The sequence below is a fragment of the Panicum virgatum genome, chromosome 6K (assembly GCF_016808335.1).
Source record: "Panicum virgatum strain AP13 chromosome 6K, P.virgatum_v5, whole genome shotgun sequence".
NCBI lineage: Eukaryota > Viridiplantae > Streptophyta > Magnoliopsida > Poales > Poaceae > Panicum > Panicum virgatum.
Window position 1 is genome coordinate 45,429,991 of NC_053141.1, and position 19,948 is coordinate 45,449,938.

At 45.9% G+C, this 19,948-nt stretch overlaps 1 protein-coding gene and 1 long non-coding RNA gene across 2 annotated transcripts; one reads left to right on the plus strand and one right to left on the minus strand.

Annotated features, from left to right (window-relative positions):
• Positions 1-1,861, plus strand: LOC120712995. The gene is made up of 2 exons (XR_005691133.1): positions 1-1,313; positions 1,440-1,861. It is a non-coding gene; the product is annotated as an uncharacterized LOC120712995 (long non-coding RNA).
• Positions 1,862-5,112: 3,251 nt separating this feature from the next.
• LOC120639265 (protein FAR1-RELATED SEQUENCE 12-like) lies at positions 5,113-6,451 on the minus strand. The gene is made up of 3 exons (XM_039915238.1): positions 6,350-6,451; positions 5,953-6,231; positions 5,113-5,849 (listed from the first exon to the last, which is right to left on the minus strand). The coding sequence occupies exons 1-3, from the start codon at positions 6,431-6,433 to the stop codon at positions 5,478-5,480; spliced, it is 735 nt and encodes a 244-aa protein (XP_039771172.1). The 5' UTR covers positions 6,434-6,451; the 3' UTR covers positions 5,113-5,477.
• Positions 6,452-19,948: the final 13,497 nt, after the last annotated feature.

Sequence of the window (19,948 nt, forward strand, 5' to 3'; positions counted from 1 at the left end):
CCTGCTGGAATGATGCTCCGGATTTGCCCCCACAGTCCATCTATTGCCTGAGCCTTTCGACTTCCTTGTGAACAATTCCTTCCTCCAGTCCAAGCGCTTCGTCCTCACAAGCTCTCCCGTGCTGCACCCAGCGAGCCGGCCGACCGGGGCACGGAGCTCGACCACCCAAGGTCGAGATGTCTGCTGCCGCTTCGAGCCCGAGGCCTTCCTCCAGATGGGACTCCTGTTTGCTCCTCTTTCCTCTCTCTTTTGCCAGTTGAGTGGCGACGTCCTATCGTTGTGGCCGTGGCACGAGTAGCCAATCATTAGTATGTTCGTGTGCTTCGTTAGCTTTCCCCTCCAGCATTCAGCGGCAACGCTCTCTCGTCTAGCTGATGGCCTCGGTGCTACACTGGTACATTGCTCGCGGCGCATCGTGCCACTGCCACCTAGTGCTATTTCCATATGCATACTATTTGTTCGACGGATTGCCTTTATAAAGCAAGCATTGTTTTTTTGGCATAACGTTTCTGCCTAAACCCTAAACTGCGTCTAAGTGTAAAGAAAGCGTGTTGTTAGTGTACTAAATCAAATTCTTTTTGCACAAAAAACTTGAAGGCTTGAAGCCCAGTACCAGAAGCATCATCTAATCATGGCACATATTGGGTTCTATGACAAAGGAACATGTATATAAGTATATCGAATCACTTGAGGTCAACCGGTGATAGTTTGGATTCATGATATTCAAATCTTCAGCAATCAATCACGGTGCTAATGAAACAGAACATAAACCAATGTATACAACATTTATTTGGGACCTAATGATGGTGCACTTGGCTTTTTTCCGATTCCTAGTCAAGCTGGAATGCATTATTTCTTTCACAATACAAGCTGCCAAATATTGGATGTTCCTTTTGGAAGATCCGGTGAAATATTGATTTAGTTGTTCCACTTTATGTTTTGAACTCATGTGTTTTAATTTTTATGAATAAATTGCTGAAATCATGTGGCAGTTGGTTGTCAATCGCTCTAGTTTGGCAAGCTCAGTCTAGCAAGAAATCTGTTACTTTCAAGCCTTCACTACTGTTGCGCGTAAAATTGCAATGATTTGATGTAAATGCTATCCTTCTAGCTCCCTTTATGTTTTTTTAATTTTATTTTATTTTTTGAAAGGAGCCCCCTTGGAGTTTTGCTTGCGCTGTTAAGAATTCCTGGGCAGAGTGCAGAACTGACCTTTCATTTTTTGGTTTTTTTGCAGTAACTTCGAGGTTGATTATGGGTTTGAGGAACAGGCATCCATTGTCTATAAAACATTAGCCGCCGTTGACAAGGAGGTAAATAAGCTCGACAACTTGTTGACAGAAAGTCATCTATCTGCCTTCATGAACTCACCGATTTCTTTTCCATTTGTTACATCTTAGTTCTCTGTTTTGCCTACAACCTTTAGCTTTGTATTGCAGTTGCAACCTGACAAGGTCAAGAGAGATGACTGTTTCTGACGGCAAGATTTTCGTGTTAGTGTATTTCCATTCTGAAATTTGTAACAGCTATCTCTGCATCGCTGCATGATGTTTTAATATTGAACTCTGAATGATTTAGACACTTTGAAGCGGTAGAGGCCCAGTTTCTGCGAGCATCGTTTGGCGCATTTGTAGATCTTATGGTGCTCGTGACCAAGCTTGTCGAGGAATATGGCGTGGCCGACTCTTCATGAACAACCATGTGATGCAGAACTCGCCAGCATTCAGATTCTATTTCTGTGATTTGCTCTGTAAGGCATAACGTACGACGAATGCTGATACCAAAAGCCTATGACGCTGAAGCCCTACTTGTAATGCTGCATACTGATAGATATGAAGATCCAACATTATACTGTAAAAAAGCGTATGCAAAGTTCACCTGAAATCCATGTAGCATAATGCAAAACCATAACCATGCACTTGCATAGACTCATGCAAATATATGTGCTGTGAAATTTATGCAAAGTTCACACGGAATCAGTGTGCTCCTCGCCCTGCCAAGCAGGCGCAGCAATATCGCCCTCCCTTGCTCGGTCCCCTGCGCCCTGCGTTTGCCGCACCCGCCCAGCCGCCGCTCCCGCACAGGCCGCTCACGCCGGACGCCACTCCCGCCGCGTGCTTCCGCCACCCGCGCGGATTCGGCGTGTTGGGGCCGGGTGCGGGGGCGGCGGATGGCAGCGAGTGGCGGAGCAGAGCCAGATCCGGTCGCCGCCGTCGTGAGAGAGAGGAGGAGGAGGGAGCGAGGCCCCGCCGCCGCTCCGCGCAGGGGACCGAGCAAGGGAGGGAGGAGGAGTGCGCCGTGGAGGAGAAGGAGTGAGGAGGGCCGGCGCGGCGAGGTGGGGAGGAGGGTTGCGCGCCAGCCGCTCGCCGGCTGTGGGGCGGAGGGGGCGCGCCGGCCTCGCCAGTGGTGTGGCGGAAGGGGCGAGGAGGGCACGCGTGTGGCCGATGGGGGAGGGGGCGTAGTGAGGGGAGGGGAAAGAAAAAAAGGGCTTCTTTGCATATATTCAAACTCCTTTAAGGGTTATGGACCTAAGTGGCACAACTTAACAAGTTTTGAGTGTCAGATTTCGATTTTGAAAGTTCGTGGAGGTAAGGGCATGAGGACAAGTTTGAGGGGGCTGATGTATTTAATTTTTTTTTCAGCCGGAAAAGGGGCGAGAACCGGCCGCCGCTCCGATGTCCTCCACAGCTCTACCACGCCCGCCCACCCGCGCCGCACCGGTCTGCTCCACCGATCCGCGTCCGGGCGGAGCTCCGCGAGGAGCACCGCGACCTGCGGCCGGGTGCCGTCGAGCGCGACCTTTAGAAGCTCATCGCCATCGACGGAGAGCTCCGCCGTGGCGCCCGCGGGCAGGCCCGGCACGCTGGGCAGGTCCAGCGGCGCGACCGTCACCGCCCCGGCGGCCTCCGCCAGCAACGCTCCTCCACCAAGCCCCGCTCTCCGGCGTTGATGTGCCGCAGCAGCTCGCCGCTTTTCAACCCGCTCTGCTTGTAGGTTCGTGCTTTCTGCCACGGGACAACTCCTTTGTCACTCTGCGCGTTATTCCACCACGCGCCCATCATGGGCCCCTTCTTTGCGGATCACCTCTGGGAGAGGATTAAATCTACTTTTTTTTGTTGGTAAGAAAACACATTCCAATCTTGTTTGTTGACTTTCTAGCTCATGGATGTGTTGAAAACTGGTCATGTATGATCATATCAATTGCGGAAGGACTTGGTATGTCAATAATGTTGTTTCTGTCTTCAAATTGAAAGTTAGTTGCCGATTGAAAGAATCCTTGTCTAGGTAGCTCTTCAGGGAATTTAGTTTATTGTATTCACCTTTGAATCCTCTAGCATCCCATTTTCAATTGACGATGTCACAAAAGCGAGCCCTGTTAGTGCTGTGTTATTTCGGTTTAATTGAAATGACTAAGCTTGCCACCAAAATGAACACCAGTTTTATTATATGGCAAAACCTGGTCAGATTGTCAGAGGTGTTAGCTCTCTCTGTAGTTTTCTTATTTGATTTGATTTCCCTAGTACTATTATCCACTCTGTCATTAGCAAATCATTGCATGGATGATTTTTTTATTCCTTTTCAGTGTCAAGTAGTCATGTGGGTTTATGGGAATTATTATATCGATTGATGGCAAGGTATTAGGATGTGTCTACCTGTCATATTGTCTTTTGATGGAAATGCTAATTACGTCAGGTTGTTGGATCTGTTATTATGTACAGAATTTGCAGAGAAGACTGTGTACGGCATTTATTCTTGTTCAATCTGCTTTTCCATAAATTTGCAGATACAACTCGATCAAGCTTTTGACTTCTTTATCATTAATATTGCTACTTATCTAATAGTATTTGTCAAATATTGCTAATATGCAAACTTATTGATATTTTGGGTGCAAACAACAAAACATAGGAGAGTGCAATGCAATAGTAAATATCTGAGTGCATACTTTTTAATCTGCTGCTTCTCGCTTTTTTCTTTAAAGATATTGTAAATGTTGTGCATTATTAGAGTTCATATGAGAGTAGTAAATATTAATATTGTTCTTTCTTCAGTGAACTGAGTTCGCTGTATTCACATTTGAATCCTCTAGCATCCCATTTTCAATTGACGCTGTCATACAAGCGAGCTCTAAATTAGCATTGTGTTATTTTCCATTTAATTGATGTTTTAGGTGTCAACTTGTCAATTCAGTGCACAAATTGCTAATGTGCTTTTGATGTTGCAAAATTTTTGTTTGGTGATGTGCAGTGCTTTATGTCTTGCTGTGCTGCTATGTGTTTTTTTTTTGCTCATACAGACCATGATTTCTACATTTGATCCCAATGTATTTTGAGGTATATCTGGCCGCAGTGACAAGTCAATGATAGGCGAACAGGAGTTGGAGATGGATCGAATGTAATCCCATCCTATATTTTATATATGGAGTTTTGAAGGGTCGGGTGAAATTTCGGAATTATATATATTACATTTAGAGTTTTTCCATATTACTGGAAGGGGTGGATGCTGATGTGGAACAGGCTCCTAAGTTCAACAAGTCTGCTAGTGTACAAGTGATGCTGCTGGGTTGACTGGAAATCAATATTGGAGGGCTGCCTGCCGGTTGAGTTGACTGGCAACGAAGTGCATGACCGCATGAGTTGCTATTAGACCTGGACTCAAAAGATAGTATAGGAGTTAAATGAGTTGATATTTGGCAATATCAGGCATGAGTTAAACTCTATGTGTAACTGTTATTTTGTTTTTAAACTTTCATCTGTATGAGATAATAGTATTGATATTTCTGTCAATATATATGAAGTAAATTTTAGCAACATGCTTGTGGTGCTGGTTTATATCTGTCAGCATGCGTCGTTCTTTTGTATGCGAAGTATATGAGAAGCCAACATGGAATTGACGATGGTGTTTAGATCTATATGTGTGTAATGTATTATTTTCTCGCTGATAAAGTATGCTAGTGTTGGATGAAAAGTGTATAGTATTTTTAGCGATACAAGACAGCACAACGCCATCGTGAGGATCATTCTATATATATTTTTCAAGGGATGCACAGGTAATGATGACTGATTCCATACAAAAGAGAGAGAACCGATTACACAGATGAGCAACAGTTGTAAATGGGATATCAGACAAGCATGAATTCGAAAATAGGATATCCAACAAGCATGAATTCAATATGATCCAATGTTTCCAATGCTGAACAATACAAGTTTAGTTAATTTATAATAGTTCTGCAGGATAACTCATATATATAGGTGTCATCTAATACATGATAATAGGCAATGAGATGAATATGGTGGTAGTTGGCATCAGTTGAGATCTGATCTAGGCGATCTTTTGTTGCTTGAACTTGATCAGTTGTACAAAATATCAGAAATTGACCTTTTCTTTTTAGTGGATGGGTTCTCCTCCTCTGGCCAATCCTCTATCAAATTGCTCGGGGTGTTCTCTTTATCCTTGGGTGGACGCTTCCTGCTCGTTAGTCATGACTTGAGACCTGTGTTCGGAGGCCTACCTCCTAGGATAGTGCGTGGTGGACAAGCAGTAGGTTGAAGCTGCCCAGTGAAGGTTGCTGTCAATATATTTGGGTAATCTGAATTAGCTAATACTGGATCAGGACTTGAAGATCCAGTTATTGCATCCATGGCCTGATGGAATGCAGTTTCGCTCAAGGTCGCTTCCCTGTTTGCAATTTCAAAAACTTTATCAAGCAGCATCTTCTTCCGCAGTTTGTCATTATGAACTATGAGGGATGACTTTGATTCTTCTGAAAGTGACCGTTCAACGCAATCTTTTGTCCATCTATGGAGTATGTTGCCAGGGGGTATCTCTTGCCTGTCAAGATGTACAAGTACCTGTGGTTGGGAACCAGGGTTAGGACACTGTGATTTGTGGGGTGATCTTGGGTAGTTGCTATTTAAAATGTCTCACGGTGGTGTTCTTTTACGAAGTCCTTACCTTTAGTGCATGACGACAAAGCATGCCCATATGCTCGAAGAGGCCACATTCGCAGGTTACACGGTCTGTGCCTTGCAGCCTCACGTGGATATAAGCTGCAGCATCTTCCATGTCTGCTCTTGCGTCTGTCAATACATACTCATCTTGACCAATCTTGGATTTTATAGTGTACTTGCCTGATTCAAATAGCTCATTATAAAACTTCTCATACATGGCCCTTGTATAAATAGTGTGTGCATGATCCTCTATTGGGAGACCAGTTCTCATCTTTCGATTCACCTGAACAAAAGCAGAGAAACACTAAGTGGCTTGTACCGTACATTACAATAATATGATTTTGGATGACAAGTTTAGCTCAGGAAGTCCTTTTTTTTCTTCTGTTGTGCTGTTAGCATACCTGGTTTGTGACGAACCCTTCCTTTCCCTCCTGGTCATTACTATCACTTTGGAATTCATTGAATTTGGCGACGAACAGGTGCATTGGAGCAGCACGCTGGATGTATCTCTTCAGCATATGGTTGGCGCTTTCACTTCGTTGTGTGCTTGTCATACCAGCACAAAAGATACGGCCATTGTCCGGTTTTGGAACCAGGATTCGGCCGCCGGACAAAAGCGCTGGAGGCTTTTGTCCGGGTGGTAGAACCGGGACAAAATGTCCCTCGTGCTAAAAAATATTTGCGCCCTGCGGGATTGGAACCCAAGACCTATTGCCTAGCGCATGGCCTGCTTGCCAACTCACCTAAGTAGTACATGTGACTCAGTAAAGAATAACTCCCTTTTGAACTATCACGTGGAGGGGCCTTTTATCCCGGTTGGTGGCTCCACCCGGGACAAAAAGGGCCTTTTGTCCCGGGTGGAGCCACAACCGGATAAAGGGTCACCCTTTTGTCCCGGTTGGTACCACCAACCGGGATAAAAAGGGTTGGACCTTTTGTCCCGGGTGGAGCCACCAACCGGGACAAAAGGGGGGTCTTTTGTCCCGGTTGGTGGCTCCACCCGGGACAAAAGGCCCCTGTCCCCCCGCTCCTTTGGACCCGGGACAAAAGCCACCTTTTGTCCCGGGTCCACATGAAGTATGGCTTTGCCCATTTTTCACGGTGCTTGAACAACCTTTTTAAAAACTTGTTTTTCACAAGTTTGTATTTCTTAACCAATTCACACCATTTTTTCTCAAAGGCAGGTATATTTGTTTCATCGGTAATGAGTTTGTTGAAATCATGCTTGAACCTCTTATGCTTTGAGTATACCTTCCCTAATCTGTCCTTAGCATTTTTGAGGACATGCCATCTGCACCATCTATGTTTTGTTCCTTGCATTGATGTTTTCATTGCCTTAGCCATTGCAGCACATTGATCTGCACAAAGGACACTACATTGGTCATTCTTTTTTCTGATGTTGTACAACTGAATTGAAGAGAACATGGAAATTAAATAATTAGAAATGGGATGGTGTTATCTAAATTTGAAGACACAAATATGCATATATGAAAATGGGAATCTGATTTGCAGCCAAGGTATGTGCATTTTTATTTTTACCTGTCAACATGGTAACGGGGGCCTTACCACCCATTATCTCAACGAAATTAGTAAATGCCCATTCAAAGTCTGATGTTTTTTCTGATGTCAGTAGCAATCCACCAAGAACAATAGATTGGAAGTGGTTGTTGAAACCCATGAAGAGGCCAAATGGGAGGCTGTATAGATTTGTTCTATAGGGGGTATCAAATGTGATGGCATCTCCAAAAGTAGCATAGTCCAGCCTGTTTTTGCCCGTGCACCACAGCATCGTTTTCAGCCGACCACACTGGAATCTTACTTCCAGTCCTGGGTCAGTCTCCTTCATCTTATCTAGCAGTCTCAATGTCTTGCCAATGTCATCTCGCATGTTTTCTTGTGCCAGCTTCGCACAAATTGACCTCATGGACTCCTTTCTCATCCTTGCCCTGGATCCACCATCAGAGACTCCCAGTATATTGCATATTCCGCCTACACTAATGTTGTTCTCCCTTAGCTTCTTGATGAGATCCTTTGTCGATGGATCTATGTAACCATGGGACTTCCATTGCTTGTTCTCGCTGTATGCCTCCGTAAGCCTGTGATTGTGGGTGTCGTTGACACTGCTTATCTAATCTTGGCGGCACAATCTGTTCGGATGGAAGAGTTGCTGTTCTTGCTGGTACCCTGCAAGTAGAGTTTTACAAGAATATTTGATGGATCAGTGATAGACTTTAGAGCCTTTTTTATATGATGTGTAGCAAAAGCATGAAAGTTCTCTAAACTACCGCGCATGAGCAGACAATATCGGCTTGGTGCCCCTCGCAATCTCGTCGATGGCCTGGGGGGATTTCGTGACCGGATAAATGTCCATGACGAGGCGACGAGGATCCATGGAAGGGGTGAGAGGAGGGGCGCATTCTGTACTGGTGATTTATTCCATGGGAAGGAATCGAATGCTTCTACTGGAAGCTTCCAATTTAATGCTTCTACTGGAAGGAACCCAGCCCACGAGATGTATTGGCTGTAGTGTGAACACGGTTATCGGTTTACTGTTGTTCAGTTGACTTCACTCGGAACCAGTTTTGCCACGGTGTCAAATTGTGTTTCTAATCTTGTCCACATCGGAGACACGGGAATATAGCTCACCAATCTCAGAGCAGAAGCTGGAGAATCCTGGCCTTCCGTCAGGGGCCATTCAAAACTGTTTTTCTTTTGAAGCCCATTCAGAACTGGTTGGCTGTATCGATCGAGGGGCAGCGGCAAGGGTCATCGTGGAAGACTCCGACGGCCTTCGCGACGAGGATACTGGCGCGGCCATGGCGCGGCGTCTGAGCACTCTAAAGGAAGCGCCAGAGCCGATGACCCTAAGGGACGGGCGCGGCACCGGCAAGACAATGTCCACGCCGTTGATCTGCGCCAATGTCCACGCTGCCGCTGCCGCTCGCCAGCACGGAGTAGACAACACTTCCTGTCCCTGCCATACACGGGTGGCGATTCTCGCCGGCGCCGCCGCCGCCGCGGCGCATGAGAGCTCAGCCCGTCATGGAGGGGAGCCGCAGGAGAAGCGTCGCGCGCGGGGGACGGGGAAGGCGGAGAGGGCCTCGGTGCCTTTCAGCTATTCGCGAAGATCTTGGCCGTAGAAGCCCCGATCGAACGTCCGATATAGGCCCAGGGGCAGTGGCGGAGCTAGCATTGAATCCAAGGGGGCCAGTGCTACAGTGGCCGAGCACGGAAGACATGGAGCTGAAGAATTGCCTCCTGAACAAGTACAGCGGCTACTTGAGCAGTCTCTGGAAGGAGCTCTCGAGGAAAAAGAAGAAAGGCAAGCTGCCGAGGGACGCGCGCCAGAAGCTCCTCCACTGGTGGCAGCTCCACTACAGGTGGCCCTATCCTTCGGTACGTAATCGAATTATTCACACGTCGGTCGATCTTGATCATGCCGGCCGGCCCAACGAGATCATGTCCGCCGTTGCAGCAGCAGCTTGGAGTATCACGGCCAAAATGTTTTTTCCTGGGCCAAGGGGGGCCATGGCCCAGTTTGGCTTCCACAGCCCTCCGCTACTGCCCAGGGGGTGGACGGTATTTCATCTACCGTCCACCACCCTGAACGGTAGATGTCAGATGAAATACCGTCCACCCCTGGAGCCCGGCTGGACGGCACCGTCACCGGCGGCCACGCCGCCGAGGCCTCCACCGCCGTCTATCCCACGAACTAGATGGCCGGAAACGTGTTCCAGGCTTCCAGATTCCCAGGGAGAGGTTCCCGACCATCGATTGATGTCTTCGTCGACGTGGTGGTCGCCGTCGCGGCGGCGAGGTTTGACGCCAAAACACGGGCGGCGACGGCGTGGTTCAGCGCTTGTCAGTGGAGCGACGTACTCGCGTCCAGATGGACGGGATCGATTGCACGGCAGCATGAGCGCCGCCGGAGCACCACCTGCGGTGTGCGGGGTCCGGCGTGCGGGCGGTACGCGGCTAGCCGGCGACTGGCCGGCGGTGGCCGCCCGGCGCATGGTCTCTGAAGCTGCATGCTCTCTGAAGTCTGAACCGAGGAACAGGCAGATTGGATACATGATTAGTACAAATATAACATGATGAATGGACTCAATCGAGCCATTCCGTCCAAACTGCCATGATGTTGTTCCATCTACCAAATACTTCGGCGAAGTGTATTAGTGAATTGCTCATCGAATTGGCTTAGCATGAGCCGAGAAGAAAGCATCATCATCTTGCTCAATCTACTGCTGCACACCTGCACTACTGCCATGACTCTCATCCCGTCTTCGCCACAAGAAGCTGATCAAGGTGTAGCTCTTCTTATACCTTATTACTGATCTTTGAATTAAATCCACCTGTTATAAGGTGTAGCTCTTCTTATACCTTACTACTTCGTCCTGGTTGGTCTCGTTCTCGTTGAGCCTACGGATGTTCCCCGACCGAGAGAGGTGGAAGACAATAGCGCCGTGGATTTGGGAGGACGACGAGGCTCCCTGGCCATTCAGAACTGGTTGGCGGTATTGATCGAGGGGCGACGGCAAGGGTCATCGTGGAAGACTCCGATGGCTTAGAAAACTAGTCAATTTTCGGTATATTTTAATTTTAAATATTACTAGCAATTTCATGGCATAAAAGAGTGATAATGTGTGAATAAAATATGTGATTATGTTTATGTTATTCTCACTAATAAGCATGAACAAAATGTTAAACCAAAATAGATTTAGAATGTACCCCAAGGCGGGACCAGTGCCGGAGGCACCGGTTGCGCCGTTACCAGCTGGAATAGACATTCTATTCGACTGGCCTTGCCTGATGTAGCCGAACGACGTCGATGCAGGAAGAGGTTCGTAGTGCAGTCCCACGAACGGTCACCAGGAAGTAGACGAAGTAGTCGTTCACGCCGGGATGTAGACGAAGTAGTCGTTCAGGGAGGGAGCAGTCGCGTCAAAACGCTCCCCAAAAACCTGATTGCCCGCGCCCCGTGCAGGACCTTCAGCGAGCAGAGGTTCTGGAGGCCTGCTCTCGCTATAGCTGTGCGCGCAATGCTACCGATGGGAATGGCAGAAAGCAGCAGAGGGAGAAGGGAGAAGTCTCCTAAACAGGAATACCTGAAGCAAGAGTGCTTGTGGTGTGAGTATGAGTGGAGGAGGACCTGGTTTATATAGGCGTGGAGGTGCCTCAGATTCAACGAACCTGGACGTCATAATGAGCTTTAATGAGCAGCAATTACTGGTGCAATTGAGTCACAAGAATCTCATTAACCACAAATGTTTTATTCTGTGTCATCATTCACCTGTTAATGCTAATGTTTTTTGTCTCTGTTTTAATGCTTTCAACAACAAAACGTTCTCTCATCTCAGTACATCAAGTCGCACCGCACCGCATCTGCACGTCACGTCATGTCCGACCGTGCCACGCACTGCCCGTACGGCTGGCCTCAACGCGCCTCACCACACCACACCACGCCCACGCCCTCGGCCTCGGATTCACAAGTGGTATATACGAGGTCCACCCTTTAAGTCGGTTGAGATCCTCCTCAAATCCCGGTACGGAATTAAGCAATTGATTCCCTAGCATTTAATGGTGGGCTTTAAATTCTTTTATTACATTGATTAGAATAAATGGGCCAAGCCCATAATTCCAAAAAATTCAAGCCACACTAGAAATGCTCTCATTCCCTCATTGATAAACCAGTATTTGTCAGAGACTGTTAAGTTGAACTTACATCTAGGACAAAGGCTACACTTATTCACAACTGTACAATGGACTATGCCTTGAATTGCCGTCTGAACATAGTCCAAGGCTATAACTCCGGAGTTTCTCAATTTTCTGACAGATTTCAACCACCTTTTCATATGTCTAAATGACTTCATGTTATCCTTTAAACTGTTTACCTTGACAATCACCGTTTGATTGTCACAGTTCATTAGAATTGCCGGTATCGGTTTTTTAACTATCGACAAGTCCATAAGGAGCTCACGAAGCCACTCAGCCTCAACAGTGGCGGTATCTAATGCTGTGAGTTCTGCTTCCATAGTTGACCTTGTTAAGATGGTCTGCTTGCAAAACTTCCAGGAAACAGCTCCACCACTAAGTGTAAACACATATTCACTTGTAGCCTTTATCTCATCAGCATCAGAAATCCAGTTTGAATCACTATACCCTTCTAGTACCCTTGGGTACCCGGTGTAGTGAATTCCATAGTTCATTGTCTCCTTTAGATAGCGCATTACTCTTGAAAGTGCATCTTGGCCCCTAGTGTGTTTTGATGGATTGATTGACACCACGATTAAAGGGCTAACTATCTTGTTGAGTATATGAGCAGGAATTGATTATCACAATTGTAATCTATGTGATGAAATGAATCAAGATTCAAGACACATGCTCATATGACAAGATGAATGACATGTTCTAGTATGAGAATATTAACAAGCAACAGCTACCATGGAAATTGGGATATGTATCAACGATAATGAATTTATTAGTATATCCAAATGAAGCTTGTTGACGTAAGTGGAATTCAAAATGACAAGCCAAGGTATTGTGAATGAGACAAAGGTGTATGCTTAGGTATAGTCTCACAATTGGAGAAACTTGTCATAAGGAATGTATGAGATAGTTGATGATCAAGCTAGCATGAAAGAAATGATGTTCATTGTAATGGTAAAATCAATGTGAGTTCAAGTGGGCTCTTGAGGATAAATGGATGGGATCGAAAGGCGTGTTTCTAGAGGCTATGTAAGCAAAGACTTGGCATGAGCAAAGAAACCGATAATGATCAAGTCCAAAAATTCTAAGAGACATGGAGAATTTCATATTGACAAGTGTCATTCATTAGAGAAGAAAAATTGCTTGTGGATCAAAATAGATTTCATTGTAAGTTAAATGTGATACAAACATACATGAAGCTATATGTGATGCAAGGATGAAGAGTTGGAATTCGGGAATGGGTTTCTAGGTACTAAGCTTGGAGAAGGGCAATTGTGGTTGTGCCGAGGAACCAATGCTAGGGTGACGAAACGTTCTTTGGGTTCAACTTGAAGAATCTTGGTCATGTGTGGTGTTTATGTTGGAAAGTATCAATTTTTCTAGAATCTTATTGTGAAGACGGTGACTTGAACTAGAGGTGGATTTCATTTCAAAGATAAAGGTTCAAGGTCACTAGCTCAAGGAAGATGTGCTCAAAGTAAAGAAGCCAAGTTGGATGCACACCTCAGATTGTGATTGATCAACACACGGCATAGGATGAAAAAGAGAAGCTCAAGAAGTTGAAATGTAATTTATCTTTGATCTTGAGTTTAGGTATGACGTACTATCAAGAGGGATGCATCACAATGGTCTTTGGTTTAGTCTCAGTGCTCAAGTAACCCATATGAGTTGAGAGAGACACAAAAGCCTCACGTACACATTTTAACATTGCTGCCAGGGCAAATCCGGAAGTTCCGGATTTGTAATCCGGAAGTTCCGGATTTGGCACACGTGGCACTAACGGCTAGTAGGTTTGAAAACCCGGAGGTTCCGGGTTGTAGAATCCGGAAGTTCCGGATTCTAACTGTCACATAACGGCTAGTTTTGTTGGGACCAGCTATTTATACCCCTTAGCTCCCTCTTTGATGGGCTGCTATTCCAGGCTCTATTCTGTTCATTGCTAGTCGTCCCAAGAAGCTTGGTAGCCATAGTTGAGCTCTCCCCAACCTCTCTTTGTGAGATTGTGTGATTAGTGTATATCCTTGAGTTGGGTTGAGAGAGTGATTGCTTGAGAGCACTAGAGAGCACAGCAAACCTTGAGCACTTGAGATTAGCCGTGATTTGTGTAATTCGCATTTGTTACTCTTGGAGGTGAAGCCTCCTAGACGGCTAGGCGTCGCCGGCTAGCTCCCAAGGTTTGTGGTGAGCAGCGGCAAGTTTGTTGCAGCACCAATCTTGTGTCACGAGGGCGCATGGTCATATAGTGGAAGGAGGAGATAGCTTGACCTTGGGGTCGATATAAGCTTCCTCAACGGAGACTAGGATTCACACGTGGGTGCACGGGGTGAATCTGAACTTCGGTAAAACAAATCCTTGTGTTCATTGCATTTACATTTATTTGAGGATTTGAGGAGCTCTCCATTAGACACTTGTGTCTTGGAGATATTGTTGTTTCGTATGTGCAGGATCTACGTGAATCTGCTCAAGGAACTTCTCTGAGCAGACTCTACAATTGGGGTTTGAATTTACATTCATTTATTAGCACTACTCTTATTGTGTTCACTCTGTTCTGAATGAACTCGGAAGTTCCGGATTGACAAACCCGGAAGTTCCGAGTTCACCTACTGTCTAGTCCAAATCCGGAAGTTCTGGATTTGAAACCTGGAAGTTCCGGGTTTGGCAGACAGTGAATTTTATCCGCTGCATTTGAGTGAAAATTTGTAGGTTCGCCTATTCACCCCCCTCTAGGCGACATCACGGTCCTTTCAACTCTTTCAAGAGCCTTCCAATGATCATCTCACGAGTTTGAAACAAACTGGTTCAGTTTGCTTACAGCAAACGAGATGTCAGGTCTTGTAGCACTAGCTAAATACATCAATGAACCAATGATATGAGAATATCTCAGCTGATCTCACATCATATGGTGTTGAGACAGGTTTATAGTCGCTATAACCAAAGCGACTTAACACCTTCTCCGCTTAGTGAGACTGTGTAAGAATCACCCCACGATTACTCTCTTTTACCAGCTTTATACTAAGGATAACATCAGCTTCTCCCAGATCCATCATCTCAAAACTTTGAGATAAAAACTCTTTGACTTCCTTAATCACATTAAGACTAGTGCCAAAAATCAATATGTCATCCACATACGAGCACAAAATCACTTCTTCAGCCCCACCATAGCGATAGTACACACATTTATCAGCTTCGTTCACAACAAAGCCAGCAGACGTCAAAGTTCTATCGAACTTTTCATGTCACTGCTTAGGTGTTTGCTTGAGACCATATAAAGATTTCAACAATTTACAAACCATTCCTTCTTGACCCTTTGATACAAACACATCCGGCTGATCCATATAGATCTCCTCTTCTAACTCTCCATTGAGGAAAGCCATCTTAACGTTCATCTGATGAACGAAAAGACCATAAGAGGCTGCCAGAGAAAGTAACATTCGAATTGTGGTTAATCGGGCAACTAGTGAATAAGTGTCAAAGAAATCTTCTCATTCTTTTTGGGTATAACCCTTGGCCACAAGTCTGGCCTTATACTTTTCAATAGTACCATCTGGCCTAAGCTTTTTCTTGAACAACCACTTACATCCAACAGGTTTACATCCATAAGGACATTCAACGACCTCCCAGGTTCCATTAGACATAATAGAATTCATCCCACTCCTCACTGGTTCCTTCCAATAGTCAGCATCAGGAGATGAATATGCTTCTTCAATGGTTCTGGGTGTATCATCCATGAGGTATACAATGAAATCATCACCAAAAGACTTTACAGTCCTTTGTCTCTTGCTCTTTTTAGGAGCATCATTGTTATCCTCCTCAGAATTTTCCACAAGTGTAGGTTCATTGTGTTCTATCGGCTCAGCAGAGCTATCATCCTCGATGAACTCTTACCTAGATGAACTTGTTCCATCTCTCATGGGAAAAATGTTTTCAAAAAAATGTAGCATCTCTGGACTCCATTATAGTACCAACATGCATGTCAGGTACTCCAAATTTTACTATTAAAAATCTATACCCAACGCTGTGAATAACATAATCTAGAAAGACACAATCCACAGTTTTATATCCAAACTTACGTTTTTTGGTTATTGGCACACTTATTTTTACCAAACAACCCCATGTATGTAAGTATGAAAGTGTTGGCTTTTTCTTCTCCCATTCCTCGAATGGTGTTATCTCTTTATTCTTTGTAGGGACACGGTTTAGAACATGACATGCAGTCAATATAGTCTCACCCCACCATTCCTTGGAAAGTCCTGCTGTATCTGACATGGCGTTAACCAAATCCGTTAGAGTGCGGTTCTTTCTTTCGGCAACCCCATTTGACTGAGGTCAATAGGGAGGCGTCCTCTTATGAATAATGTCATGTTCCTCGCAGAATAAAGTGAATAAATTTGAGATGTACTCGCCACCACGATCTGACCTAACTCTTTTGATCTTTTTCTAAAGTTGGTTTTTTACTTCAGCTTTATAGATTTTAAAGTAGTGTAAAGTTTCATCTTTTGACTTCAACAAATAGATGTAATAAAATCTAGTGAAGTCATCGATCAAAGTCATGAAATATCTTTTACCACCTTTTGTCAACACTCCACTAATTTCGCACAAATCGGAATGAATTAATTCTAAGGGTGCCAAGCTACTTGCCTCAGCGGCCTTATGAGGCTTGCGAGTTTGTTTTGATTCAACACATACATGGCACTTAGAATTTTTGACAAAAATAAACTTTGGAATTAAACTCAAATTAGCTAAGCGTATCATACAACCAAAATTAACGTGACAAAGCCTCGAATGCCAAACATTTGTTTCATCAACGTTAATAATATTGTAAGCAATTTTATTACAAACATCTATAAAAGAAAGACGGAACAAGCCTCCTCTTTCATAACTTTTTCCAACAAAAGTACCAAACTTAGACAAGATATATTTATTGGACTCAAAGACTAATTTAAAACCATCTCTACACAGTAGAGAGCCGCTGACTAGATTTTTTATTATGGTGGGGACATGCTGCACGTTCTTCAGCTGCACGGTCTTCCCCGAAGTAAACTTCAGATTTACCGTACCAACACCAAGAACACGTGCATGCGATCCGTTCTCCATCAGCAAGGAGGAAGTCCCGCCATCCTGGTAAGAAGAAAACAAAGAAGCATCAGCACAAACATGAATATTAGCACCAGTGTCAACCCACCACTCGTGTGAACAAAAAACTGAAAGAACTGTAGGTAATAAATTACCGTATCCCGATGTTCCTCTAGGCTCTCTAATGACCATGTTGGTGGAGTCGTTGCCTTTGCGGTTTGGACACTTTGCAGCAAAGTGTTCCGTACTAGCGCACACATAGCAAGCTCCCTTCTTCTTCTTCTTGAAGGTGGTTGTCTGCTTAGTCTTTGGTTGGCTCTGCGGTGGTTTTTTTTTGTTCTTGTGGGAGTTGTTCTTGTGGGAGTTGTTCTTCTAAACAAGAATGGCGCTAAAAGCAGCAACAACTCCTTTCCCATGTATGTCCTTTGCTCACGCCTTCTCCTCAACATCAAGAGTCCCAATGAGTCTATCTATGGTGAACTCCTGTCTCTTGTGTTTTAGAGAAGTAGCAAAGTCCCTCCAAGAAGGTGGCAGTTTAGAGATAATACCTCTGGTCACAAACTTATCGGGTAACACACATGGGGACTCTTTGCTGCAATTTTTTAGATCTTTTGTCAGAGTATGTATTTCATGAGCCTGTTCTACTACAGAATGGTCTTCGACCATCCTATAGTCAAGAAACTGCTCCATCACATACAACTCACTGCCGGCATCAGACACTTCATATTGAGCCTCAAGAGCATCCTACAATTCTTTGCCAGTTGGCAGTAGGACATAAAAATCCACTAGGTTTTCAGGGAGAACACTAATGACGCAATCTCAAAAGAGGGTATCAGCCTCATCGAACGCACTCCCTTCCTCTGGAGTGAACTGTTCAGGATTACCCTCTTTTACATGCATCACTCTCAGCACTGTCAACCATAGTATAAGCCGCTCTTGCCAACATTTGTAATTGGAACCATCAAAAGGTGGCAAAGCTAGATACCGAAAGCCTATTAACAAGTTCAGGTTTTTGGATTGTTAGAAAACTAGGTAATTTTTTATATATTTTAATTCCAAATATTACTAGCAATTTCATGACATAAAAGAGTGATAATGTGTGAACAAAATATGTACTTGTGTTCATGTTATTCTCACTAATAAGCATGAATAAAATGTTAAACCAGAATAGGTTTAGAATGTACCCCAAGACGGGACCAGTGCCGGAGGCACCGGTTGCGTCGTTACCAGCTGGAATAGACATTCTATTCGACTGGCCTTGCCTGATGTAGCCGAATGACGTCGATGCAAGAAGAGATTCGCAGTGCAGTCCCACGAACGGTCACCAGGAAGTAGACGAAGTAGTCGTTCACGCCAGACGAAGTAGTCGTTTAGGGAGCGAGCAATCGCATCAAGACGCTCCCCAAAAACCTGATTGCCCGCGCTCCGTGCAGGACCTTCAGCGAGAAGAGGTTCCGGAGGCCTGCTCTTGCTAGAGCTGTGAGCGCAACGCTAGCGATGGAAATGGCAGAAAGCAGCAGAGGGAGAAGGGAGAGGTCTCCTAATCAGGAGTACCTGAAGCAAGAGTGCTTGTGGTGTGAGGATGAGTGGAGGAGGGCCTGGTTTATATAGGCGTGGAGATACCTCAGATTCAACAAACCTGGACGTCATAATGGGCTTTGATGAGCAGCAATTACTAGTGCAATTGAGTAACCGCAAATGTTTTATTATGTGTCATCATTTACCTGTTAATGCCAATATTTTATTGCCTCTGTTTTAATGCTTTCAACAGCAAAATGTTCTCTCATCTCACGTCGCACTGCACGTCCGGCTTGGCGAGGCGAGCGAGCGCGCGCGTGTGGTTCACCGACCTCCTCAAACCGGCTTCACAAGTGGTGTACACGAGATCCACCCTTTAAGTTAGTTGAGATCCTCCTCAAATCCCGATACGAAATTAAACAATTGATTTCCTATCATTTAATGGTGGATTTTAAATTCTTTTATTGTATTGATTAGAATAAATGTGTCAAATTCATAATTCCAACACGGCCGGACGGTGAGGATACTGGTGCGGCCATTGCGCGGCGTCTGAGCACTCTAAAGGAAGCGCCGGAGCCGATGGCGGGCGCGGTACCAGCAAAACAATGTTCACGCCGATGAACTGCGCCAATGTCCACGCCGCGGCCGCCGCTCGCTGGCACAGAGTAGAAAACTCTTCCTTCCCCTGGCATACACGGGCGTCGGCGTCGATTCTCGCCGGCGCCAGCGCCACCGCGGCGCACGAGAGGGAGGAGAATCACAGGAGAAGCATCGCGCGGGGGACGGGGGAAGGCGGAGAGGGCCTCGGTGCCTTTCAGCTATTCCTCACGATCTCAGCTGTAGAAGCCCGATCCAATATGGGCCCAGGGGGTGGACGGTATTTCATTCACCGTCCACCCCGGACGGTAGACGAAATACCGACTGCCCCTAGAGCCCGGCTGGACGGCACCGTCGCCGGCGGCCACTCCACCGAGGCCTACACAGCCGGCTCTCCCACGAACGATATGGCCCGCAAGGTGTTCGAGGATTCCAGATTCCTAGGAGAATCTCTTGGCCATCGATTGATGTACCTTCGTCGACGTGGTGGTCGCCGTCGCGGCGGCGAGGTTTGACGGCCAAAACACGGGCGGCGACGGCGTGGTTCAGCGCTTGCCGGTGGATCCATGAGCACCGCCGGAGCGCCACCTTCGGTGTGCTTATGGTGACGGGTCCGGCGTGCGGGCGGCATGCGGCGACTGGCCGGCGGTGGCCGCCCAGCGTGCTGCACGCTGCGCGAGGACTTCCTCTGGAAATCAGCTCGTTCCAAATAAGAACAGGTTGTAGCGACGCAAAGTACTCAAGCTTTGCTTGTTCTCCCTCTCATTGCGTCGTGAAGCGCCCGGCTGTCTCACCACTGATGCACCGCCTGCGAACTCCCGTGCGTCAGTACTCAATTGCCGCCAGCTGTGGCCACACGCCAGTATGACTGGACGCGAAAGCAGGTATGCTCCAATGGGTATGGGTTCATGGTTTCTTTCAAGTTATCTTATTTACTTACCAAATCACCAGAATTTCTAGCTTGTTTTCTTCTGCTGGCGATAAATTTTATTGGAGTTAAGCTCAGTTTTGGAGCTGGCTGGATACTTGCTGGTCTGTAAGGTGTAAGCTGACCCATGGAAGCACGCATTGGTTTATTGAACAATTATATAGTTACTCTGTGACCA

What these genes read in the sequence shown, in the direction of transcription:
- LOC120639265 (XM_039915238.1), bottom strand. Translation starts at nt 6,433, where the DNA reads ATGCACCTGTTCGTCGCCAAATTCAATGAATTCCAAAGTGATAGTAAT. An exon ending in AAGGGTTCGTCACAAACCAG is followed by an intron (nt 6,232 to 6,349) that starts GTATGCTAACAG and finishes GCTTTTGTTCAG; the next exon opens with GTGAATCGAAAGATGAGAAC. An exon ending in TTTGTCGTCATGCACTAAAG is followed by an intron (nt 5,850 to 5,952) that starts GTAAGGACTTCG and finishes TCCCAACCACAG; the next exon opens with GTACTTGTACATCTTGACAG.